The sequence below is a fragment of the Dermacentor albipictus genome, chromosome 6, assembly GCF_038994185.2.
Source record: "Dermacentor albipictus isolate Rhodes 1998 colony chromosome 6, USDA_Dalb.pri_finalv2, whole genome shotgun sequence".
Lineage (NCBI taxonomy): Eukaryota > Metazoa > Arthropoda > Arachnida > Ixodida > Ixodidae > Dermacentor > Dermacentor albipictus.
The window spans coordinates 75,787,291-75,813,908 of record NC_091826.1 but is presented as its reverse complement, the minus strand read 5'-3'; the positions used below and the strand labels follow the sequence as shown (position 1 = coordinate 75,813,908).

At 48.3% G+C, this 26,618-nt stretch overlaps 1 protein-coding gene across 1 annotated transcript in view; it reads left to right on the top strand.

Moving 5' to 3' along the window:
* The window catches only part of LOC139061211 (calcium-activated chloride channel regulator 1-like), a 495,141-nt gene that overhangs the window by 409,474 nt on the left and 59,049 nt on the right, over positions 1 to 26,618 (top strand). Inside the window, exons 13-14 of the mRNA XM_070540868.1 lie at positions 11,997 to 12,267; positions 16,951 to 17,124. Of these exons, the coding sequence (XP_070396969.1) occupies positions 11,997 to 12,267; positions 16,951 to 17,124 (445 nt within the window). The remainder of the gene's footprint in view (positions 1 to 11,996; positions 12,268 to 16,950; positions 17,125 to 26,618) is intronic.

Genomic DNA, 26,618 nt, shown 5'->3' with positions numbered 1-26,618 from the left:
ACTATTATTATTTGTTTGTTTTATTTATTTGAAATACCTTACAGGCCCAATGGCGGCATTGCATGCGTAAGGGGGATTAAAAATGAAAGGCTTAAAAGAACAAAGACTAAGCGGCCTTCTGAAGTCTGTGAAGTCTGATACAAAAGATACCGCCCATTACAGGGCTCATCAACATTACTAGATAGATCAAAACGTGAAAAAAGAAAAACTGAAGTAATGAAATGCCACAAAGGTACACTTCAAGAAAAAGACACGAGTAAAATTAAAGTAAGGCACTAATACTAGAAAGTACAATAGAGGAAAAATTAACAGGCAGCAAAACTGCTTGTTCATTTCCGTGTGCAACAAATAGGATAGGATTGCACATCCTGACAGATATGTTGCCTATCTTTGACACCCGAGTATGCGCGCGAAAGTGAATGTTAAAGTGCTTTTGTTCTTGCGTTTCCTATCTTTGACGTCCGAGTGTGCGCATGTATATAAAGAGTTCGTTTTGAAATAAATTAGTTGCTAGTACAGTGAGTGTCCTGTATTCTTGTGTGTCTCCGTCTTGTCATTGTCAGCGCGCTGCTTCACCAACACGGTATGATGCTGTCGTCGCATATATTCAATGCCCATATTTCATTACGCTATTATTGGCAGAAGACGACATAAATTCTTCTTGAGCACTGACCTGTGCAGATAGACTATAATAAACTAAAGGCTTTGACTTCCCTTTTGATATTTACGACCACAAAAATTCAGTTCAGAATGTGCAGGCTACCATTGAAATGATAAAAAATTGCTATCCATAGCTTCACAACACGTCCGACGTGTTTTCGTTCATTACCGCAAATTAGTTTAAAACTTCCATATATATTGTATTTCTGATGGGGAAAAATTGTCAGTGACCAGATCCATAACGAATTTTTCTCTTTCATGTACTTTCCGCCACCCTGCGGACTTCCGTAGAACTGATGTACCATAACGTAATCCTACATTACAATGCCGTAAAGGACTTGTATCATACCAAGGAAAGGAGTTTGAAGTGCTCAGTAAATGTCTGTCTCAAAATCAGCATTAAAGAATGTTAGTTATTATGAAAGAAAGTTGCAATTTCCGGAAGAATATTTTATTTACCATAAGCACAAAAAAGACATCGCTCAAGGAACGAAGAAGCTTGTATACCATAGGGAATGCAGGCTTAGGGTGTCTTGTATGGCTGATACATTCCTAAACCACTAAGCAAGATGTAGGATATATGATATGCATTTTCTCATAAAGATATGACAGCCGTATTATCCCATGAATGTGAACAGCTACACAGAGCTTGTCCAAGTGCCTTTATCCGACCCTGTGTTGACTTTCCTGGTCATTTATTTGCCGCTTGAGCATCCAAAGGCGCTTCCTAGTCTTCATAGAATTTCATACGGTCTACTGAAATAAACACACCTACAGCATCAGGACATTGACCAACTTTGTCGACTTTAAGAGGAAGTTTTAGCTCGGGCCCAACTACGATGTGGCCTATTCAAATACATGTAAAACACGAAACCGCTTTCTGAGATTACCCCTGGACCCATTTTAATAAAATTTGTTGCATTTTAAGAAGGAAGTTAAATTCTAGTGACGGTTGCAAGCGGGATATTACTACGGACCAATATGTGAGATCACGAAAAGGCGAGCAATGTGAAGACGACGACGACGATTAGAATCTAGCGCGGGCTGTTGCCTCTTGGCCAAGCGCAGCGTATTTTTTGTATTTAGCCTATTTTCTAAATATATTTGTACATAGCTTTTCGTCTGCGTCTTTATACGCAACATATCTGGTGGAGGTAGACCTTCCCTGTACCTCGTCACGGAGCTTCGCAGCAGACGGTACGTCGAGCCTTCCTTCATGGCTCCCGGCGACGACAACCCGATTCCGCCGGCTCCGACACCAGCTGCTACTTCGACGACCTACACCACTCTATCCGCTCCACGTGATCCTGGCGCATTCTCGGGCCAAGATGTGGAAGACGCCGATGACTGGATCAGCCTGTATGAACACGTCCGCCGCAATCACCGGTGGGACCCTACTATTACGCTCGCCAACGTAGTCTTTTACTTTGGTGGCACACCTCGAGTTTGGTATCGCACGCATGAAGATGAGCTCACCAGTTGGGATTCACTTAGGACACAGCTTCGAGACTTGTTCGGCAACACCTACGGTCACCAACTTGCCGCGCAGAAGGCGCTTTTCGGCCGTGTGCAGACGCCAACAGAGCCCTATGTCACGTAAATTCAGGACGTCTTGTCTCTGTGCCACAAAGTTGAGACCCACATGACTGAGTCAGACAAGGTTTCCCACATCCTCAAAGCCATTGCCGATGACGCCTTGCACTTGCTCGTTTGCAACAACGTAGCGACGGTGGATGCTGTTATAAAAGAGTGCTGCCGCCTGGAACTCGCTAAAAGCCGACGTATTGACCAGCAGTTTGCCCGTCTGCCCAACACCCCAGCGACATCTTCCTGTGCCGACGGTCCTCGTTCCAACAACACTGCCGATGTTACCAGGATCGTCCGGCGTGAGATCGAGGCCTCCCATCCGGCTGCATTCGACTCCAGTCCCACCAACACATCTGCTGTCACGGTCTCACTGATCCAGGCAGTTATCCGCCAGAAGTTCGAAAACATGGGTCTTCAAACCATCCGCTTGGCACATCGCCGTGTCTGTTTTCCGCCCCGTCCCGCATCTTCTTACCCACCACGTTTCCGCAACCCATCTGAATGGCACACTGCTGACGATGTCGAGGATTGGTGGTGAGCTAGTCGCACTCTCCGAACCGGAGGGGATGGGGCGACAACAAACCCACCACGCGTGCGTTTAGTGAGGGTTTGACTGCTGACCGGCAATAAGGTCCACGCCTGATCAACCGTGAACCAGAGGCATGAGACGGGAGGCGACGTAAAACACACACACTCAATTTAATAAAATAAAATCATGCGCGAGACGTTCTCGAAAAAAAGTACAAATAATCAGCAGGGGGGCATAGTTTGCTAGTTTGCGGAAGGCGTGGTGGTCAGACAACGCACGCCCTGACGCCACTCGCACTACACTAAGCCTACCACGTGGGAGCTATTAACACTCGCGATATAACAAACAAAATACGCGACAAAAATGAAAAATACACGCGACAATACATAGGGCAAACACTACACTAACAGGACATACGAGAATTAACACGCGATGGATAAATAAATGAAAGATGAAACGCGATAAAGATCGGATCGGATCGGAAAACATTTATTGGGCTCTAGAAAAGAGGTCTTCGCGGCTTCAGACGGCGTCTTCCATCTTCTGATGGATTCTTCTGTCTGCAATCACAGGGTTGGTGCCCTAGTCCAAAGCTCCACTGAGTATGGCCAACCCGCGAGCTCGCTCTACTAGGCGCTTTTGGCCGTTCAAGCTTACGCTGGAAAGCATACTCTCCCACTGTTCCGCACTCGGGTTTTTAATTTTATAGATAGTTGGGGACTCAATATTTTGACAGGCCCATGATATGTGGTACAGATCTGGCTTCTCTCCGCACCATGGGCACTTAGCCTCATATTGTGTAGGGAAAATTTTATTCAGAAGGTTTAGATTCGGGAAAGTACCCGTCTGCAGTTGTCGCCATGCAACAGCATCCTCTCTGCTTAGATCCTTATCCGGGGGTGGGTACTTCAGTCTGACCCCTTTATAATAATTTAGTATATCTGAGTAGCCCATGGGTACTGACTCGGGTTCCTCAAGGCTGGATGTGTCGGACGCCCGGTTGGTATGCCCTCGAGCTATCCTATCCGCCTCTTGGTTCCCTGTTATGCCAGTGTGCCCTGGTACCCAGATTATGGTATGGTGAACTTTGTTTCCCGGGTCGCATGAGCAGAGTATATGGCGTGCTTTGCGCCCAATTCTGCCGTTTGTATAATTACGGCATGCTGCTTGAGAGTCTGTTATTATTGTTAGGGACCTGCCAGATCGATAGCCCTCCAGTGCTGCCAGAGCCACAGCTGCCTCTTCGGCCTCGACTACCATGCAGTCCTGTAGTGTTGCGCTGGTGATCTCCTTCAGGTCCAAATTAACCACCGACGCCACTGCTCTGCTGTTGTGTCTTCCGTCTTTGACGAACGTTGCCGCGTCCGTATACCTTGTGTTGTCCTTGTTCGCCAAGGTGTTGTCCTTGTTCGCTCTTGCCTCTCTACGCGCCTTGTGCAGGTTCCGGTCCATATTCTTGGGTATCGGTGCGACTCGCAGTGTGCTGCGATACTTGTCCGGAATGGTCTCGGTAAGTTCGATCTCTTGGATCATGTTGCCGCCGCCATAGCTTCGCAGGAGCACCCTTCCCGTGGGGGTCTGCATCAACCTACGTGCCTGAGAGCATAGTAGTGCTTCTCTTAGTTCACTGAAGGTATTGTGCAGTCCCAGGGTCAGCAGTTTCTCGGTTGATGTGCGCTGCGGCAGGTGAAGCGCAATTTTCTACGCCTTTCGCAGTATGGCGTCCGCTTGTTCTTCTTCTTGCTTGATGCATTTGTGGTAGGCAAGGCTATACACCACTCTGCTAACCACGAGGCTCGTGACTAGCCTAAGTGTGTCGCTCTCCTTCATACCGTGTCTCTTGCTAGATACTCTGTTGATCATACGGGCTACCTGCATGGTGGCAGTCTTCAGCAGTGTCAGAGTATGATTGCACCGTTGATTGGATTGAAGCCACATCCCCAGGATCCGAATGGTTGTCTTCTCCGGAATGCGTTGTCCCGCGAGGTATACGTTGAGGCTGAGCTCATCGCTTGTAGGGACCGTTCGATTTTGTTTGCCTCGCCACGCCCTTAGGAGCTCGGACTTCTCCGTCGAGCAGGTGAGGCCCCTGGCCCTTACGTAGGTTTCTACGCAGGCGGCCGCTTTTTGCAGGCACTCTTCTTTTTCACTGAGCGATCCCCCGTTCACCCATACCGTGATGTCGTCAGCGTAAATGGCGTGCCGTATGTCTTCAAGTTGTTCGAGTTGTCTTGCTAGCCCGATCATTGCGACGTTGAAGAGGATGGGGGAGATGACCGACCCTTGAGGAGTTCCCTTGTTTGGGGTGCGAAACTTCTGTGATCTGACTGCTCCCAGGCCGATTGTTGCTGTCCGGTTAGAGAGGAAGGCCTTGACGTAGCCATGAATCCTTCTGCCACAGTTCAGGCTATCCATTCCTGTGAGTATGGCTTCGTGGCTGACATTGTCGAAGGCTCCTTTAATGTCCAGTGCCGTGATGACGTGTTCGCTGTTTCGTGGGACGTTGCTGAGCACCTCCTCCTTGAGCTGGAGGAGCACGTCTTGCGTCGATAATTTAGCGCGGAATCCAAACATGCTGGGGGGGGTACAGCTCGTTGTCCTCCATATAAAGAAAAACAGTCCGGCGAAAAGTTTTGAGAGCGGGCTGGAACACGAGGCTTAACTGTGGCGTGCTTGCCGAGATCCCGGTCTGAAGAGCGTCGGGCTGCTGGTACCTCGCTGCCGAAGATCCTGACGGACTTGCACCGTCTGTCGGTCGAACAGCGAAGACTTCGGCCTGGAGGTTTCAGCCTGCCGACCACATCTTCAGCTGCCTCACGGTGCACGACCAACCTGCTCCGTCTTCCAAGCCGCTCTGCCACTCGCCGAGTCGCCTCGTCCCTCCATCGCGCTCAGGCGACCCACGTCACCAACCGGTCCAGCGAGCTCAGGTACAATGGGAAGCTCTCCTCCCCATCGCCGTGCAAGCGGCGTTGCTGCTGCTGCGGTAATGGCGGCCATCTCGAGAGGGGCGTGGGCATGCACTCTGTGACAGACTACAAGCCCATTTGTTTTCACTGCCATCGAATCGGGCTCATTTCTCGGCACTATCGCAGTCGCTGGAGTTCCCCGACCCTGTCTACTTATACTGCCTACTCTCGCCCCCCAGGTGGCCCTTCTCGTCCCTATGCCACACGCTCCGATAATGCCGCCGCTGATTCTCCTGCACCGAACCGCCCCTATTCTCGTTCGCCTTCGCCCCAACGATGACAATCTCGCTCTCCCCAGCCTCGTCGCTCCTATTCGCCGACTCCCTTAGGACGCCGCTCCCAGCCGGAAAACTAGACGATGCAGCACCTCCAGGTGACGCTGCATTGCTCCCTACGCCACCAAATCCTCTACTGACGTTGTCCACTCATCTGAACCTTCTTGACATGCAAGTCGACGGTGTTTCTGTGTCTGCGCTCATAGACAACGGGGTGCATTTGTCCGTAATGAGCGCTGACCTTCGTAACCAGCTCAAGAAAATTATCACGCCCACCACGACGCCTGTAGTCCGGGTCGCCGGTGGTGGAACAGCCCCCGTAATTAGTATGTGTACCACCCGCGTCTCCTTCGCCGATCGCTCAACAATCGCGCTATTCACAGTCATCACCCACTGTCCCCACGACATCATCCTCGGCTTAGACTTCCTCTCCGCACAATCTGCTCTCATTGATTGTTCCGCCAGTACTCTCCGCCTTGACCTGCCTGTTCCGGATCCTGCTGAACCACACCGCTTTCGCCTCAGTTCCGTCGACTTCGTTCCCTTGCCCCCTTCGGCACTGACCTACGTTGACCTAGTGTCATCCCACCAGTCCCCGACCGTCACTACATTGCGGCTCCTATGCAAGACGTCCTCCTTACACATGGGATCACAGTACCTCATACAGTTTTATCTATTACGGCAAATTGCGTCTGCCTGCCAGTGGTCAACTTTGGCTTGACGACACAAGTGCTGCCACGCAGGATGTCTCTGGGCCAGCTTTGCTCATTCGAGGATCACTCGATCAGTAGCATCCATTGCAGTAGACGACACTTCATCCGATACTCCTCTAGCATCGCAGTCGGCAAATTGTACCATTGCTGACTTACAGAAAATGATTGCTCCCGACTTGCCGTCCGAGCACGCTCGTCAACTCTACCACGTTGTTGTGTTTTCCTACCACGATATTTTTGACTTAAACGATCGTCCTTTGGCCCAAACTACAGCTGTCAAACATCGCATTAATACGAGAGCAGCATTCCGGGCAAGTTGGTAATCCATTGCTTAAATGATATTGTGCGACATAAAAACGACACGAACGTACGAGAAGATGACACACCAAGGGCAATTCGTATACTGTCACCTATAAATCTGGCCTACTACACAAGGACGCTGACCGCCTGTCTCGCTACACGGTGGATGAGCATGACGACGCCGACAGTAGTAGCGCCAACGGCATTTTCTCTGTGTCTGCCTTCGCTAACATCGCCGATGAGCAGTACCGAGGCCTATCGCTGCGAGCACTTATCGAGCGTCTGCGCTCTACACCTACCGACGCATCCGTTCGCCGATATGTCCTCCAGGGCGGCATTCTGTATCGAAGGAACTTCCTCCCTGACGGCTCTGATCTTCTTGTCGTGCCAAAACAGCTACGACAGACTGTGCTCTTTCAGATGCATGACGCACCCACTGCAGGACATCTTGGGGTAACCCGCACGTACAACCGCGTCCGCCACCGCTTCTATTGGCCTGGTCTCGCTCGCTCCGTTCGACGCTGTGTTGCTGCCTGTGATCCCTGCCAGCATCGGAAAACACCCCAGGTGCTACCTGCCGGTCATCTCCAGCCGATCACTGTCCCTGTGGAACCGTTCTTTCGTGTTGGGTTAGACCTGCTCGGTCCCTTTCCCACGTCATCCGCTGGGAACAAATGAGTAGCCGTCGCGACTGATTACGCCACCCGATACGCTATCACTCGGGCTCTTTCTACCAGTTGCGCTACTGACGTCGCGGACTTTCTCTTGCGTGACATTAACCTACTTCATGGCGCCCCGCGACAGCTGCTTACTGACCGTGGTCGAAACTTCCTCGCGAAAGTTATCGCTTACATTGTGCGTTCCTGCTCCATTCAACACAAATTGACTGCCTCATACCATCTTCAAACCAATGGCCTGACAGAGCAGTTAAACCGCACTCTTACCGATATGCTGGCCGAGTACGTTTCCAAGGGCCACCACGACTGGGACATTGCCCTTCCTTACGTAACATTTGCATACAATTCTTCCCAGCACGACACCGCCAGATTTTCTCCATTTTATCTACTGTACGGTCTCGAACCTACCTTACCCCTAGACACGGCACTTCCTCCTGCTGTGATCTCAACAAGCGAGTATGCGCGCGACGCCATCGCCCTCGCCGACCATGCACTCCAACTTGCCCATGCTAGACTGACGGCCTCACAAACCACTCAGCAGTGTCAGTACAACGCCCGCCATCGTGACGTACAGTTTTCGCCTGGTGCGCTCGTGCTCCTGTGATCGCCCTCTCGTCACCTCAAACTTTCAGAAAAGCTCCTTTCGCGATACACAGGGCCCTACCGCGTGCTGCGCCAGGTGACGCCTGTGACTTACGAAATTGCTCCTGTGGGTTCAACCTCGTCCTCCCCTCTGGCATCTAGTGATGTCGTGCATGTCAGTAGGCTCAAGGCCTACTACACTGCTTCCGAGTCCGATCTTTAGTCGCTCGGGTACGGCGCTTTTGCAGCTGGTGGTAGTGCTACGGAACAATATGTGGGATCACGAAAAGGCGAGCAGTGTGAAGACGACGACGACGATGAGAAGCTAGCGCGGGCTGTTGCCTCTTGCCCAAGCGCAGCGTATTTTCTTGTAAATATACTTGTGCATCGCTTATCGTCTGCGTCTTTCTGCGTAACAATATTGATTTGAGGCTTGAATTTTGTGAAAGGAATTTGCAAAAATTTGAAAGTTCGAGAAATAAATACGCACGAAATTTATAAATAAATAACTATGCTTCCTGGTTCTGCAAACGACATCCATTAGATCATTCAGAGTGGACAGATTCGATATGTCACTTTGTTTTACGATAGTTTGTTATGTTGTGACCAAGGGTTTCACAAAAGCTAAATTTCCATAATATTTATTTTTTAGATCCATGTGTACCGTATCAATTTTGTCCGCTTTGGATGTACTATTAAATGCAACTCAGAGAATTGTGGTATCTGTTTAGTGGCTGAGGAATAGAGTTGTAAACTTGATAGTGCCGTTTTCTGAATTTCTTTTATTTTTCCAATCTTCAATAAGATGTTTACGACCTAAAACAAGAATTCGGAACCAACAGCCACTAGATATTACGTTTTTCTTTTAAATGCAACAAACCGCCAAATTGGGTGCATTGGCTGCCGAGTACAACGATGAGTAAAAAATAAATTTTCCTTTTGCATGTATTTAGATGGGAACACCCGAGCTGAAGCTTCCTCTTAATTTGGGTTGGTGCGTAGCTAACCTGAATCTTTCGCGGTCTACGCATGAGATAAAACTGCGGACTGGGAAGATATATGTTTGCGAAACAAAAGTACGAAAAATTTTCAAGTTTTAATGAACTAGCGCACAATTGGGAGGAGACGATAGAATTGTGGAGCCTGAGCCCACAATTCTACAATTGTGTCAAAGGATGTCATAAGCTTTAAATAATCAAATCAATGTACAAACTTCCTTAGAATACCATGGCAATGCTAGAATTTCTTGCACAATTTTAAGCCGTACTTTCTGAATTTGCCTGAATCAAGAATGAATATGATAGCGTCATAGGCACATTATCTTTTACGCTCCCAATGCATGCGGCGCACGTCTTGTTACAACTTCAGCTGCATGATAGCCTTAGATTGTTCACTAACGAAAACGCGCATGTTGCACACACTGCCTGAATATTCCGATTTGGAAAACCGTGCATTTGCAGCAATAAATGCGATATCACGCTCCTCTTCCTAATCGCTCATCATCCTCTAGCTATTTCGCTCATCGAACGCCTAATCGGAATCCTCGAGATATACTTGCAGGTGCAAGACCATATGAACGCCGCAGCCTTCCACCGTAACAGTCACAACACTGCAGGCATTAAGTGCAGCCTGCATTTTGCTGCACATGGCGTTAGACTTTGGCTGACGGCTGATGAAGAGCAAGGTTTAGTCGACAAGATTACGACACAAATAGTAGAGGACAAAATCATGTTTTCACTCACCCTGATTACAGCCGAAAGGTTGGGATGGCGCATAATCATATACAATGACTCTTCCCTATCTAGGCGATGTGTGGACTGGAATCGACGTTTTGCATCAGCCGCACTCGATTAATCATTTCCAGCATAAACAATTGTTGAAATTAATAATATGTGCTAACTTGGGGCACTGTGCAAATAATAATGTGAATAAACGGTGTTTTTGAACTTAACAAAAGGTGACGACAAACACGAGCACTGATTGCGTGAGATGCTAGTTATGTGTGGTAATCACCAAGTGCACGAGCGCATGGCGCGTTTACAAATAAAAATGAGTAAACGGCAAGTCTTCTTTTAACGATAATATATTGAGGAAATTGTCGCATATCTCTCCATACTTCTGAACAGCAAAAATCTTCAGAAACCTCGCACTTTCTTTGTACGCACTATCTTTTCAATGTGATAACTTCGTCAATCTGGGAAGCTTTTACACCTCCATGCGTGGCTAGACAAGTGGCTAAATGTTGCACGATCCAGAGAGTTCGCATGTTCTCGCAACCTACCCTTAATATAGAGGCCCATTTGGTCTTCAACACCAGCGGCGACATTATAAGGGACTTTCTTCTTTTGCTGTTTTGGTTGACTGGCCTGAACAGGTGGTGTAACTATCTGGGAGTACTCAACAGAAATCCCACGCCTGCCCTCTGCAGAAATCCTTTTCACACTGTCGAATCTTTGTAAACGTACGGGACAACACTGAAGCCCTGGCAGATCAATTCACGTGGTGGTTTTGTTGCAACTTTGTTTCTGTTTATGAAAATGGGAAGCAATGATAACACGAGGTCTCTGATAGCACCTTCAGAAAACTCTCCTTCTAAAAGCCTCGAAGCGTACGTGTTAAAGCTAGGTTTCATTTTGCTGGTGCATGCCCTAATAACCACACGCATATTTCTTGGCGCTGTGTTCTGCGGCCTGGAACTGCAGTTTACAGTATACTTCTTCGGATTCCGAACATGTTTGAATAGCGTTATCAAATCTTTGTTTTATTACATCACCTGACCTGCCTGACACTTGAGTTGGTTGTCTGGCAAAAATTTCTGCTTTTCTTTTTGTTGATTTCTCTCACCGCATTCACGTGTGTTTTTGACGTGGGCTAAGCGGGACTGCTAAATGTGACTGAATCAACTGCGAATGTTTCCTCCGCAAAGGACGAACCTAGAGTAGAGAATGGTCAGTTTATTCCAGCGCTTTTTCATAGATGACTGCTGGGGGTGATTACTGAGCTGGTTAAACATCATAATTCAAAAATAATCATCCGTGCTTTGATGATGACCTTAGAGCATTGGCGCATCTTTATGTTGTATCTTAAGTTACATTTGCTTTCTGCCATTATTTTATTACATGCGTTTTCCGGAGATTCATTACCTGTGGCATGCGGTTCTTATGTTGCGTTGTGGTCTCGAAGCTTTTTTTTTTGTTTACAAGCAGAAGGTCGTTCTCGAAGTTCTGTTACTCTAAATAGACGAGGGCGCGCATGTATATGTTGGAACATGCCTTTTCGTTCACAATTGCCAGCGTTTATTGTTGCCAAACTTATAATGAGTCAAATGACTATATGGTTATTTGGTTATGGTGCTATCTGTTTACGTCTCCCCTGTGGCAACGATAGCAACAGTTTACCATACCAATGACTCTCCAACTGGCAGCTAAATGGTGATACTTGTCTCTTGCTTTCGACATTTTGTTTTGCAATGCATTGCTTGTTGTTTGACCGATGTACTTGGGTAGATGCGTCATTGGTAAATAGGTTGATGTACTAGTCGCCATCAGAAATGTCCATTAAGCCAAAAAGAAAAGGCTAATAAAACGTGTCAAGAATGTGGTTGCAAATATCATGCTACCTTCGATTTCTACCTTATATTTTATTTCTGTATTTATTTACTGACTCTCTGAATGACCAACCGACTGATTGTCTTGCATTTCCAGCCTGGTGCATGGATTGTTCGAGTGTTGAGCTCAAGCGAAGAACAAGTTATGGTCAACATCATGGTCATGTCTCAAGCCAGAGACCTCAAGCAAGAGCCGATAGTGGTTACGTGCGAAATGTCGGATCAGGTGGTTAGTACGCCCGAGGAAGCGATCATATTAGCTGACCTTAGGAAAGGCGAGAAGGTTGTCCTCGACGCAACCGTAACAGCGATGGTCGTAAGCCAGACGGACCTTAGCTGCCCTGTTCAATTGCGTGACGACGGTAAAGGTAAGGGGATTTTGTCAGTTTCTTGCTCTTGATACATTCGGCGCAAGGCACCACGCATTTGAGCTGATAGCGGAATTTTTGGCGGGAAAAGAAGTAATCTTGCCGTTAAAGCTACTTGTATTGGAGGTTACAAGATAGACGCTTACTATCACATTCGCTACCTCGGGTGAGCTTTGTTAACTCATCTGAAAACAACGGAAACAGGAACATTGCGGAAAACAGTTAATTTATATTCGCATGTTATCACCCTGACCAAACTCATACTTCACGGGTATCTCGCATCGTGTAGCAGTCTATAAAGTCGTTGGTATTGTTACGTGGAGGACGAGTCTGTAAGACGAGCAACTATTTACAGGTTAAATTTACAAAAGCGGTTGCAGCGCTGACCGGTTAGATTCACTGCGCGAGCCCAGTTCGTTCTTCCTTCTCTTTTCTCGAGTGATGGCGCCCACGCGTCTCGTTCAAAGAATCAAACGCCAAACACGTGTAGCAGTATTGCACAGATGGCGACTTCATGCACCTCAATGAACGCAGCTTCGTGAGATTCCTGGAGTTCTCCCCTCAGTGAAGCATCATGCGCAAAGCGTTTTCTTAGTCAGAGGTAGGCAAAACATGGGCGGGCATTTGCTGCATGACCAAACATGGGGTTAAATTCGGTATCTTTCTCTGTTAAGTGTCCCTTTCGATCTATGAGCTTAGGTTGGCTTCTGGCGGAATCGAAACAGGCTAGAAGGGGTTAAAATGTGGTTATGGTGTTATACTTGTTAAAAAAGTGGTAAGAGAAGAATGACGCCGATAATATACAAGCAGACATATAGTCAAAAAGGGAGGAATCACAACTTCAGCGCTCATTCAAACTTCGGCTCTTAACAGTTGCAAGTAGAGCATTTTATAACTTTTATTCTGCTACACGAAATGTTCGAAGCACTTATTAGTGCAATATTGCGCTTTTACAGATCCCTATCTCGGCGTAGAAATTTCGGTTTGTTGGTATGTCTTCTAGTTTTGTTCAGGGTAGTGCAACCAGCTCTTAGGTGCCCGTTTCTACGGTGAGCGTCTGCGTGCCCTGACGTCGTGTCTCGTGCGAACCGAGCGAACGAGCACAGTGAAGGATGAAAGCGAACGCGTAGCGCAGTGGGAAACGAAAGGAGAGAACGCAAGGAAAAAAAGTGGAAGAGGAGGCCACAGTGAAAGCATGAGGCGGCAAGTGGAGGTGGAGCGGAGGGGAACTGCCGGCGCATGCGCGGAGTTAACGGCGGCTACAGCAACCGCCGCCGCGTTGGCGATCTCATCTGCGCTTTGTTAGGGGGTCAGGCTGGCATTAGGTGATGAGGGCTACTTTCGTCCTTTGCGTAAGCTGCTAAGTTCAGTCCGCGTTACCAGCGTGTGAGACGGAGATCAGTGCTCCAGCAAGGGATGATGGCTAGCTGCAACGAGTAAGGCTCAATGGGACGCTCCCTTGGGTATTGCCACCGCTGACACTGGTGGCGTGATTTCTCGACGACGAAGGGCCGCTCGCGTCGTTGGTGAAAAGAAATTGTGAGAAGAAAAGCGTAGTGCCGCGAAAGACAGGCTGCATGGCGGCAACGACTGCAATATGGCGCAAGAGTAGCGCGCGTCGCACGTATGTAAACAAAACGCTGCATGAGCGGTGGTCTGTCGACGGCGGCTGCTATGAATCGCGCGCCCGCGTCACAAACGCGCCGCTCCTCGCGATCTCTCGATTAGCGAGGAATTGGAAGTGAGGTATTGTGCAATGTTGTTTGCCAGTTTGCATGATGCTGTGGAGGGAGTGTTCCTAGAGCTGGTACAGCCTTCAGTGTTAGAAACTTCAGTGTTAGACGAAAATCGAGGCGAGGTCCTCAAGCCCCGCCCGAGGATCATAAGAACAAGAACGCCTCTTCTTACTTCTAGATTATAAAACGCGCTCCCAAACGTGAATAACATCCTCAGTAAATACTGCCCAATTCTCACCAGCAACCAGAAATTTCTTAAGGTTTTGCCCAGCACTCCCAGTGTAGCCTAAAGACTCAACACTAATTTTAAGGATATTCTTGTGCACGCCAAATTAAAGACAAAGGGGAAGTTGGGAACCAATCCCTGTGGCCACCCCAGGTGCCCTACATGTAAACATATTCAATTTACTACTACAGTAAAAAGTACAGCGTTGAATTACGCACACATGGTAACTTTGCCTTTCGTCTGCACCTCAAGCAACGTAGTCTACTGCATAGAATGCGGCGCTTATAGCAAATAATACATAGGTGAGACTGGACGACAAATTCATACAATACTCAACGCTCACCGCGCGGACACAAAACACAATTTACCCAAACAGTAGCCAACCATTTTAATGAACATGGTCATATATTTGACAAAGCAAGGCTCTATATACTACAAACGAATTTCCGTTCCCCTCGCGAAAGGAAGTATACGGAATCATACCTTATACACAAGTTTAATTGCCTACCCCCGACGGGAAAAAATCTGGCACGTGGCAACTTAGAATATTTAAAAGCGGTAACTTAAATCGGAAATGCTCATATTTTCAACCAAGACACAAAACGCATTATGCTACCAGCTAACCTTAATTCTTAACCTCACCTAGTATTCCACTTCGAAAAATTTTTTCCTGCGTACTATTCAATTTGATATACTCTTTCAGGTTTTTACGTCTACATCAACTGTACGACCCCCTTCTCCCATGTACACTTGCCCCCGCCGGCTTCTGCACATGCCACCCTCCTGTTTGTTACTCCGGTTTCGATCCCCCCCTTTTCTTTTCCCTTCCTTTTTTACATATATATATATTTTGAAACCCCCTCACCTACACATTCCGAAGTCAATATGCCTTTATCAGGGCCTGAACTGAGAGTATCGCCATTTCTGGATGCCGCCTAACGACACCTACGTTGAGCGACTGGGGCAATGCCCCTTAAAAGAACATGCTGCTGCCTTTCAGCAACCCCATACACTGCACCTCTTACTCCTCGTCGCCATCTTAACTATTTCAATATTAGTCGACCTATTGCTACTATGCTACTCAAGTGACTCTTTCAACTCATGTTTTTTTTAAATTTATTTTTTTGCCTGTGTGTTACTCGCGCACTGACCGCCCACGGACTCTTCTAATGCCACAAGAACATGCCGCCAACGATACCCCTGAATGCTTCGTAACCTCTCACATCCCCAACACGCTCCCAGGCCCCCGTCTTTCTTAAAATTTTGTTTTTCTCTTTCTTGTTCTTTCTCTCTGCCTTTTTGTTCTGTCTTGGTGTCGCCCTGGCTCCCCCCCCCCTTCTTTTTCCTTTTTTTTCCCTCTGATTTTCTTTCTTTTCTATCCTCCCCGCGCTCCCACTATTCCGCTCTTGTCCCCTGCGTCTTGGGAACGAAGCTCACAGACGTCGGACGACAGCGCTCGTTTCCTCTGAAGTCTCTCTCTTTAAAACCAGCCGCCAGCGACAACTCCCGCACGTGACGTCACTGCACTAACCCTTTAAAACTAACATGCCGAGGATGACGAGGCCGCCATTGGCGAAGATAGGTCCTCCTATCGAAACGTTGGCCAGCCTTTCTGCGGCACCTTATCCCTGTTTACAAACTTTATACCACAGTGTGCTATTCCATCTGCCAGCCCCTTTCTTGTTTTTGGACTTCAGATAGTTGCAGTTAGACGGAAGCGAGGCTAAAACATTTACCTAAATCCGTGTATCAAATTTAGAAAACACGACCGTCCCATTGATAGCAGCCCTATTAAAACGAGCTTTTGAAAATGTAGCAGGTAAATGGTCTTAAGAATAAGTTGCACAGTTCTTGTCTAATTTCTTTCTTGCAGTCTCAGTCCGTTGAGCTCTGGACACGCCTACCTCTGGTAACTTTGCTTCTCCTCCCATGAGCAGGAAGCAGTGAAGTGTCTTTGGTGTTGGCACTTGTAGCAAAGTGCTCCTCTGCCAGAGCACGATTACCTTTATGAGGGCGCCTGCCTCAAGACGCACTGCTCTGGACATGTTTACTTGCCTGCTGCTCCTCCGGACGTCGCTGGTTTGCTTAACAGTGATGAAATCATAAATGTAACTGAAACCAGAAGGGCGAACTTAGGCAAATTCGTGTGCCATTTGCAATTGCGACGTTTGTGCCACGGTGAAAATTGCAAGTTGCGCATGAATTTGATTAAATTCTTGCTTGCAGCTCTGGTAGACAGTAGCGCATAAGTTTTGTCTAGTAGCTTTGTAAAAAAAGATATGCTTACTACACATCCCACGAGTTTGGGAAGGTCTTCAGGATAAGGTGGCTATGCCACAAGGTGCTACTCTTTAGAAGACACCTGAACTACTCGCTCTCGTATCAACAGCATATCGTTTGACCTTCCCGTGTTCACCGGCTAGTCGCTCATGCGCCGCCAATGCCGAGACATAACGGCACTGTTGGCGACGATGCCTGCCATGACATCCAACAACCACCCCACGAGCGTCCATGGGATTGCTGCTACAAAAACTACCACTATAAATATGTTGTAAAATTGTGCACAGACAAGTAACGGCAGATTTTCTGTTGCGGTCTGGACCAATTCACTAATTTTGTCCTACAGACGACATCGCATAAATATAATATCCTCATTTTGTCTTCATGTATGTCTACGGTTGCTGTCTACGTATTCAGCAGCTCTTGTTCCTAAATTTGCAGATCCAGACATCTTCGCAAATGATGGCACGTACAGTGCCTACTTCACGCGCTTCACGGGCGGAAGCAGGTATTCGGTCATGGCCTACGTTTATGGGGGCAAGAAGACCAAACATGCCTACCGAAGGCTAGGCTTCCCATATGAAGAAAATATCACTTTTGTGAATAACCCAGTCGGTGAGTTGATTGCTCGCATATTTACCCGATATACTTATATCTCTCCCGTTTTGCGTGTAATATCTCAATAGCTGAACTGACCGTCGCACGTTATTATAAACGCAAATAATTTCGCTTTAAAGTACTTGTTCAGTGCCTCTTACATAAAAGAACTACGACTATTAGAGCATGCAAACAAAACTCGTTGCAAATCACATTCTGAATAACCATGCAAAGAATACAGAACGCTTTTAACCGTCTCTTGGCCGGTGCTGCTTGGGAGATACTAGAGCTTATTGTAGCAAGGCTGAATAAGTGCTACGTCACGCTTATATGTATGCACAGCGCATGACCCACTGCGGTACTACTTTGTATATATATCACGTTCATTCTTGCAATAATGTTGTTCATTGCCTGACCCCGACTCGCCTACATGGTGGCAGCGGTTCACTATCGCTATGTCGGCCCCGTCAACGCTGCTTCCCCCGCCGAAACCACTGGACCCGTCAGCAGACGCATGGCTCGGATGGAAAACTTGGAAATGTGAGTTCACATTGTTCTCCACGGCTACCCAGTTAAGTAAGCAGCCCAAAGAAATCCAAGCAGCAAAGTTACTTGCAACAGTTGGAGAGGAGGGCAGAAAAGCGTACAACGCCTTCAAATTCGAAAATGAAGCGGATAGGAACAACGTCGACATTTTGCTTCAGAAATTTGAAGAATTCTACAAACCAGTGACAAATTTGACGTTTAATGAATTTTGTTTCGGATCAAGAGACCAAAAGCAAGGGGAGTGCTTCAATGATTGGCTAACCGACCTCAGGCTTTTAGCAAAAAACTGCGAGTTCGGGGACCTAGAAGACCGTTTACTCCGCAGCCGAATCATTCTGGGACTGCGAAACAAAAGCTTGCAGGAAAGGCTTATTTCCGAGAACCCGTCATACAGTAAGACCATTGAAATTTGCCGGGCCCAGGAACTGGGAAAAGAGCAATTTAAAGAAATCAGTGAAGGCGCAGAAGCAGCACGTGCCACAGTAATTCAAGCAGTCACCAAAGAAAGGAAACCGTGTGGTCATTGTGGCTATACCACTCACCATGTCGAAATATGCCCGGCTGAAGGGAAAACATGCAAGAAGTGTGGTGGGCGTAATCACTTCGCTCAAGCATGTAGATCCTCAGTGCAACGACAAACCAGAGGCGCTAAAAACGTGCTGCGCGAGGTACAAGCGGAAGAACACGATTCCTTTTTGCAAGCCCTGACTGTCAGTGCGGTCGAAGCGGCAGATCATTGGAGTGCAGCAGTTGACATTGAAGGCCGTAAGTTTACGTGCAAGCTAGACACAGGTTCTAACTGCTGCGTCATTTCAAACAAGGATGCCAAACTGCTGCCGAGCAAGCCACAGCAAACCTGCCACGCCACATTGACCGCTTTTTTTCGGTCATAAGACTACAGCGAGAGGGAAAATTCGGCTGCGACTGTCAGCTAACAGCAGAGTGCACGAAGAGTCGTTTTTCGTGGTCGAACAAAATGTGCCCGTGACGCTGAGTGGATCAGTGGTGGAACGCCTCGGGTTTCTTTGTCGCGTGCAAAACGTTCACGCCGAAGAGTTATACCCGGCAGCACAACCTTTCGCAGACGTTTTCAGTGGACTGGGACAGCTGAAAGGCGAGGAGTATACAATGCAGCTAAAGCCAGGAGCCGTAGGAGTCGTCGTGCCAGCCAGGAGAGTTCCAGTGGCCCTTCAAGACAAAGTCAAGGAAGAGCTTCTGCGCATGGAAGAACAAGGCGTGATAGCAAAGGTAAAGGGCCCGACGGAATGGTCGAGTTACATGGTCACAGTCATTAAGAAAGATAAAGTGCGGATCTGCCTAGACCCCATAGCGCTGAACAAGGCATTGTTGCGGGAAAACTATCCTATGCCTACTCTCGAAGACGTTGTGCCAAAGCTTGCGGGCGCCAACGTTTTTTCAACCTTAGACGCAGCATCGGGGTATTGGTAGATAAAGCTAGACGACGCAAGTTCAAAACTTTGTACAATGAGTACACCGTACGGACGCTACAGGTTCTTGCGCATGCCTTTTGGCATTGCCTCTGCTCCGGAGATATTTCAGGCAGCGATGCACCGCGTCCTAGAAGGTCTGCCAAATGTTGCAGTAGTAATGGATGACATTCTTCTCTGGGGCAAGACTAAGCAAGAGCACGACCACAATCTACAACTTCTCCTAACGCGCTGCCGAGAACAGAATCTTCGACTAAACTTGAAGAAATGCGTCTTTTTGCAGCGAGAGGTGCGCTACCTGGGACACGTGCTCAGTGCCGAAGGCCTGCGTGTGGACGCCCAACGTGTTCAAGACATTCTAGAAATGCCGACACCAAGAAACTGTAAGGAACTTCAAGTGTTTTTGGGCACTATGAATTTTGTACAGCGCTTTGTCCCAAACATGTCTGTAGTAACAGCACCACTGCGAACTTTGTTGCGAAAAGACATTGCATGGGTTTGGACGGAAAAACAGCAAGAAAGTTTTCTGAGATTGCGTGAGGCTCTTATTCAAGCGCCTGTGCTCAGCTATTTTGATCCGAGCAAACCCGTGACGCTATCAGTTGATGCAAGCCAGCTGGGGGTAGGCGCTGTGCTGATACAGGATGCGCAGCCTGTTGCTTTTTCCTCACGGACACTCACAGAGGCACATACAAGATACGCTCAAATCGAAAAAGAAACTTTAGCTATTGTTCATGGATGCACCAAATTTCATGACTACATATTTGGACAGCATGCTGTAACAGTTGAAACTGACCACCGCCCCTTAGTGGCGATATTCAGTAAGCCGCTATACCAGTGCCCGCTACGTCTGCAACGCATGCGCCTAACTCTTCAGCGTTATCCTATCATTGTGACGTACAAGCCTGGCAAAGAGCTGTTCCTCGCCGACGCCTTATCAAGGTTTCCTAGTATAAGATTCTTGGACGAAAACGAGCAGTTTCAAGTAAATGTTCTTGAATGTGTTTCAGCCTCTCAACGCTCCCTGCAGGATTTACTAGCAGCAACCAATGATGACGACACCCTCGTAAAGCTACGGGAGCACGCGAATACAACGTGGCCTCTTCACAAGCAAGAAGTCCCGGAGCCACTTAGGTCGTATTGGGCGTACCGGGATGAGATACATGCACAGGACGGCCTCGTGTTTCGAAGCAACAAGGTAATTGTACCACAATCAAAGATATGGGAAATGATGAGTCTTCTTCACGCGGCACACGCGGGAGTGGATAAGATGAAGGCGAGAGCAAGGAACGTGATGTTCTGGCCCAATATTTCCAGCAACATTGAGCAGTTCTGTAAAGCCTTTAAAGTGTACCAAAAGCATCAGCCTCGACAGCCTAAAATGCCACTCCTGAGTCATGATGTGCCCTCACTGCCATGGCAAGTTGTGGGCATGGACTTGTTCTTCTTTGAAGGCCACGAGTTTGCCCTTATTGTCGACTTCTACTCCTTCTTCTTTGAAATTCGAGAGTTTCGTACAACAACGGCGAGCTCTCTTAACACGTGATGTTCTCAAATTTTCTCAGTCCATGGCTTGCCCAGGAAGTTGTGCACTGACAATGGTCCACCTTTTAACAGCAGTGAGTTTAAGGACTTTCTCAACACCTTGGCTATTGATCACATCACCTCAAGCCCCTATCATCCGCGTTCCAATGGCATGACTGAGAGATCGGTTCAGGAAGCAAAAAAGCTGTTAAAGAAGTGTGCCTTTAAAATGCCTGTGTTTCAAGTGGCATTGCTTGAATGGCGCAATACCCCACGTGATGATGTGCTCCAGTCCCCCGAGCAGAGGCTGATGGGACGCCAGACTAGGACGCTTCTACCAGTCTCTACCAGCCATTTGGAACCACAGACAATTCCCCCTGACGTGGTCCAGGGCCGCCTTCAAGAAATACGCCAACGACAGAGGACCTACTACAACCGTGGCAGCAGGAACTTGCCGCCTGTGATGCCAGGTCAGCAGGTCACAGTGTACGATACCAACCAGCGGACCTGGTCTTCCGCTGTCTTTCTCTGACCAGTCGATGAACACCGCTCAACGATAGTCAAGACTGAAGACGGCCGGGAACTTCGGCGCACACGAGAGCACCTCCGCCTGGTAGACCCACAGAAGGAAGCGAGCCTCCTGCCCGAAGACGTATCTTCCACGGAGCCCCCGCAAGAACTACGTCGAAGCACAAGACTTCGACGTGAGCCCTGTCGGTACCTTCAACAAGACACGGTAACCACGTCTTAAGTTCCCCTGTAAAAGGGAAGATGTAGCAAAGCTGAATAAGTGCTACGTCACGCTTACATGTATGCACTGCGCATGACCCACTGCGGCACTACTTTGTATATATATCACGTTCATTCTTGCAATAAAGTTGTTCATTGCCTGACCCCGACTCGCCTACACTTATTACCAGCTTGGCCGTCATTGTGTAATTCTACTTGCATATTATGATAGTTTTGCGATGAAGGTATACTGAGTTGTGCAGATATTCGTGTAAATGGTCCTAGTTAGGTATGCACTAGCCATAAATGGGTCATTTATGGTCCTGTGTTTTTGGTTTAGCAAACAAAATATCTTCAAAATTACGCATACTTGTAGTTTTAATAATAACAACGAGAGAACTCTAGCACTGGAAGCCAGTTAGTGCAGCATTGTGAAGTATTATAACAGCGTAATACACAGGGCAGTGAACATGACAAAACATCATGAGTGCTAGCTTGCCACTAATGAGCACGCTCGGTAAACTTTTGCTGTGATGCATATTCAGGCGCACTTGCTTCATGAATTATCTTTTGACTGTTGTAATGCATAACAATCACGATTGCAGAGATGTCAACAGACTATTTTTAGTACCGGGCGTAGACCTGCGGTGATAAATGATCTTGAAAAACTTGCATTATCCTACATAGCGAAGGGTAAGTAATAAAGAGAAAGCATCGCTGCGCTTAATAATAATTAAACGACAGTGTATTAAACTAAACATTTGTGCTATGCATTAGCTTCAAGCGCTCCTGCTTCCTGTTGAAACTAACTTTTTATATCAACTTCATCTTGAAAATTGAAAATTCTAGTTAAAAAATTGCTTTCAAAATCAAAATAGTTTCAGAAAATAGGGGTATTGTTGCTGTGTAAATACCTACAGTAATAAACGAATAAAGCTGTGAAGTGTCTTTTCTGTAATGTTTTAGACCTACGTGTGTTCGCTTCCTAACATTTTTGTTCTTCACTCAGAAACTTAGTACCAATCACAGGCCTTTGCAGCTGTGCTTCCACGTAAGCTTTTGTTGTGAGCTAGATAGATGGAAGGCCACGAGCATGCATTATCGCCTTCCATTCACTTTACGCTGCACGCTGGCATTAATTATTTACGCTTGGACTCTATACTATTCTAGTTATGCACACTACGTTAGTAAGAATTCAGGTATTGCCGAAAATGTTGCAACATTCCTTCACTTTATCTGTCAAAGCCGCAAAAGCAATAACTTAACAAAAGATATAGAATTGCGTTGGTTTTCGCCTGTGCAAGTATTACAAGAGAAACGCCCGAGACCGGCGCTTACTGAACGAACCGCAATACGAAGAGTTTTTGGAAGTGACAAGTTCATTTTCGTGACCTCAGAAACATGATTTTTTCAAACTTCTCAACCCTGTATGTTTGCGCTACTAAGAAAGAGCCGGCAGGTAATCTTGCTAGCGTGTCGGCTGTAGCGAGTTTTTTGCCGGGAACGTCGATGACTTTCAACTGATAGCACGTAAGCCTGTTAACTAAATCTTTGTATGCGTGGAGGCATCCTTATTTCGTTCTATATACAATATAGGCCGTGAAGTTGGCATTGGGTGAAGGAGGAACATGAGTTACATGAACGTAGAGCAAGTGTTATTCAAAACAGTCAAAATATGCATTAGTATAACAATGGCACTTTTTGTACACTGCAACAGCACGCAACGACCGAACAGTGAAAAAACAATTAAAAAATGAAAATTCGCAAGAGATCAAGTGAACATGCAAAGTAACTATCAAATCTCACATAACAATTATTGCACTGCTCATTAAACGCCCAAGCGCGACAGTAGCAATATCAAATGAGGAATCACCATAATTCAAAGTGCAAAATAAAACTAAACAACCTAACACTAGACATTGAGTTCCGTCATCCCAGTCAGGCGGCAGGTTCACAGGTTACGAATGGTTTGTGAGCCTACAGGTCGTTTGTTTAGAAAACTGAATTAGGAACATAACATGTTAAGTCATGCTGGTTGGCTAGTATGTTCTGACTCAAAAGCATGGGTGTTCAGTCATAAGCATGGCATGCTTACGAAATTTATGTATATTGTCCAGTTAAGCTTGTCTAGACGGCACGACGAGCAGGACCGTATTCACTAAGCTGTTTTTTCGTAAGTGCTCTTCGCCATTGGCCGGTATTTTAGCATAAGAACGTTTTTGTAATTACTGGCCCAGTTTCTGCCTTGAATGCGATACCGCTAGATACTAGTCGAAACGATAGATGGCCCACGTGATTTGAAGCTCATTTTACTGTACCACTTTAACGTTTCTCCATCTCTTTTAACGATCTGGACGGAATTGCTACGGCTCTTAGCTCTTCGGATATTTGCTGCTGAATAAGTACCACTCCAATCGCGAAAAAAAAACGGGCGTCGCATGACACTACTGTACCGTTACCCGCATGGTACATCACAGTGCATAGATTAGAACTAAGCATGGCTTTCACTTGATTAAAGGCGGAGTCCTGCTGCGGTTCCCAGGGCAAGTCATTTCAATGGCGAAATTGTGCTACCGTGAGTGCTATGAGCGTCAACAAATATGGCAGAAAGCGCTCGATGATGTTTATCAATTCCTAGGAAACATAACTCCCGCGGCGTTAGTCGGAGTTTCGAGGTTGCTTATGCTTGGAAATTCCAAAAGCGTCAGTTTGTCTAGCTCAAAACAAAACTGATTGGTTTAATTTAACGCCCGCCTTCGGCAATCGCTCCTGTGTTTCGGTCAAGCACGTATCGTACTCCTCCCCGTACTTGCCATAAACGAAGTCAATTATGCTGATTACGTTCGGCTGCCTTTCCAGTGTTCGTGTCATTTGTCACTGAAAGTACTCCAGCGCTGAAGTTTTACCGAAGAAAATATGAAAATAGCAGAGACGACGGAAGTAAGTCATGAAGGTGGTGTATTGCTGGCAATCCTCGCACAACAAACTTTAGTTGAACCCTGCCGTCGCATCAAGCCTCGAACAGATCGGCGCATCTTCAATAACCCCCAGTACACTTGAACTATTTGCAAAACATCTCCTTTTCTCAGAACGGCTTTTTTCCACTTCATCAACTCTTAACATAGGTGGAACCAAGCCGACGGCTTCAAAATCACAAAAAGACCTGTGCACCAAGCTCTGGGCTTTTCAATACACCTGAAGGCGCTTTACTGCTTCATCAGGTCTAATTCTAACTTGACTACGTCGTGTTGTGTGATTCGAATTCTCAGGGGCACAATCAGCACAAAAGGTCTGGCATTTTTCTCGATTTTAATATTGCATTCCATCGGAAAAGTACCGAGTCCTTGAATGATGTCGTGCTCGGTGGGCCCATTTCGAGCGCTCTTTTTTTGTTTTTTTAGCTTCGGTTGCACCATCCAAAAACTTTACCACGCCTAAAGGGACAATTGCAAGCCCTCAGGCCGCTTCAACCCTTCCAAGCCAGCGTCTCGACAAGTCGCCCGGATACCTCGAGTGTATGGTTCCCTGGTCCCGCGAGGTTTTCCCTCCTGTTAAAGCGAGAGCTTTACTACGCCAGCCAGCAAGCCATTTCGGCTTGTCGCGCCGTATGCCTTGTCCAGGCAAGCCGTATGCCGTACGCCTTAGGCCGTGGGCGATGAACGACCTTGAGCCACCGTTGCCTAGCAAAGCCGCAGCCGCGCTCCAACAGACGGCACCGCCGTCCACGCCGCTGCCGTCGCTGCTCGCTCCACCAGAGAGAGAGAGAGAGAGAGAGAGAAGGAGATTCTTGATGGGGAGGAAAGGTTGGGGTAAAGTGCAGCGCAGTAACTGTCTCTCAGCAGAGGACACCTCAACCGCGCTGCACAAGGGGAAGGGAATGAAAGTAGGGGGAGAGAAAGAGCACCAGAAACGGCACGCCGCGAAAATGTGAGGGAACTAAAGGCGGTCGGCGAGGCCGACAGCCTCGGCGAATGTCAGGAGTGCACGTAGAAGTGTCCTGTGTCGTGAAGGGCAGCCCGAGGGGTGCAGGAGTTCCGTCACGGTGTCGCACGGCAGGCCGTGCCCACGGTAGACACGGGCAAGGGACGCGCGCGCGAGCGAAAAGTTGGGACACTCACACAGCAGGTGCTGGAGTGTCTCGATCGCGCCGCAGTCGCCGCAAAGGGGAGAGGGGGCTCCACGCAGTCGATGCCGCCGCTCGGCGGGCCACACAGAACCGGTCCGAAGGGCGAGGAGGAAGGCGCGCTCGCGCCTAGTGAATCCGGTCTGCGGGAGATGACGCGGTGGGCGCCCCTGCGCAACTCGGTCGTCGGGATGGCGGAGCGCGAGCTCCCGTCTGAAGTGAAGTCGCGCTGTGTCCAGCGAGCTCACTCGGTCTGTCAGCGCGGTCGACGAGCCGTGCGCGCACCTGGCCAGCCGGTCCGCCGTCTCGTTGCCCGCGACTCCGACGTGCGAGGGGATCCACTGCAGGCGTAGGTGGCATCGCCCCTGCAGTGCGTGCAGACGGACGGCAACGCGCTGTGTAAGGGGCGGCGCGCGCTCGTCGAGTAGCAGCTGCTGCAGCGCGGACCTCGAGTCGCAGAGAATCGCCGCGCTGGTGATGTGCGGCGACTCCTCGAGGATGTCCGCAGCGAGGTGAAGTCCCGCTAGCTCCGCCGTGGTAGAGGAAGCCCGGTAGTAGTGCCGGCACTGCCTCGTGATGCCAAGTGCGGGAGCAACACAGGCGGCAGCCGCCGAGCCGTCGCTGAGGACGGAGCCATCGGCGTACAAGTGTGTCATTCCTCCCAGGTCGTCCTCAATCCTGGCAGCAGCCTCCTGCTGTACAGCGCAGAGAGGCGTGCGATGTTTGGAGCGAACGCCCGGGAGGTCGAGACACACGTGAAGTGGCGTGCGCTGGTGTGGCGGTGGCCAGGTCGGCGGTACGGGTGGAGGGTCGACCACCAGGCTGTCAAACAGTTCGCACACTGTTCCCACTCGTGACTGGGGCAGGCAACGGATGAGGGACAGGATGGGTCCTGCGTCCGGGGCACAGGAGAGGCGCTCGAGGTGACCGAGGGCACGCAGGTCAGCCGTCAAAGAGACGGGCCACGCGCCAGTTTCCGCGAGCGTCTCCGCAACCCGCGATGAGCGAGGGAGGCCATGGCACATGCGAAGCACTCGGCGGTGGTCGCTGTCGATGAGCTTCCACAGCCGGGCACTGACACGACACAGTGGTAGCGCGTACAACACTTTCGGCAGTGCCACCGCAGAGTAGAGCGCCGCCGC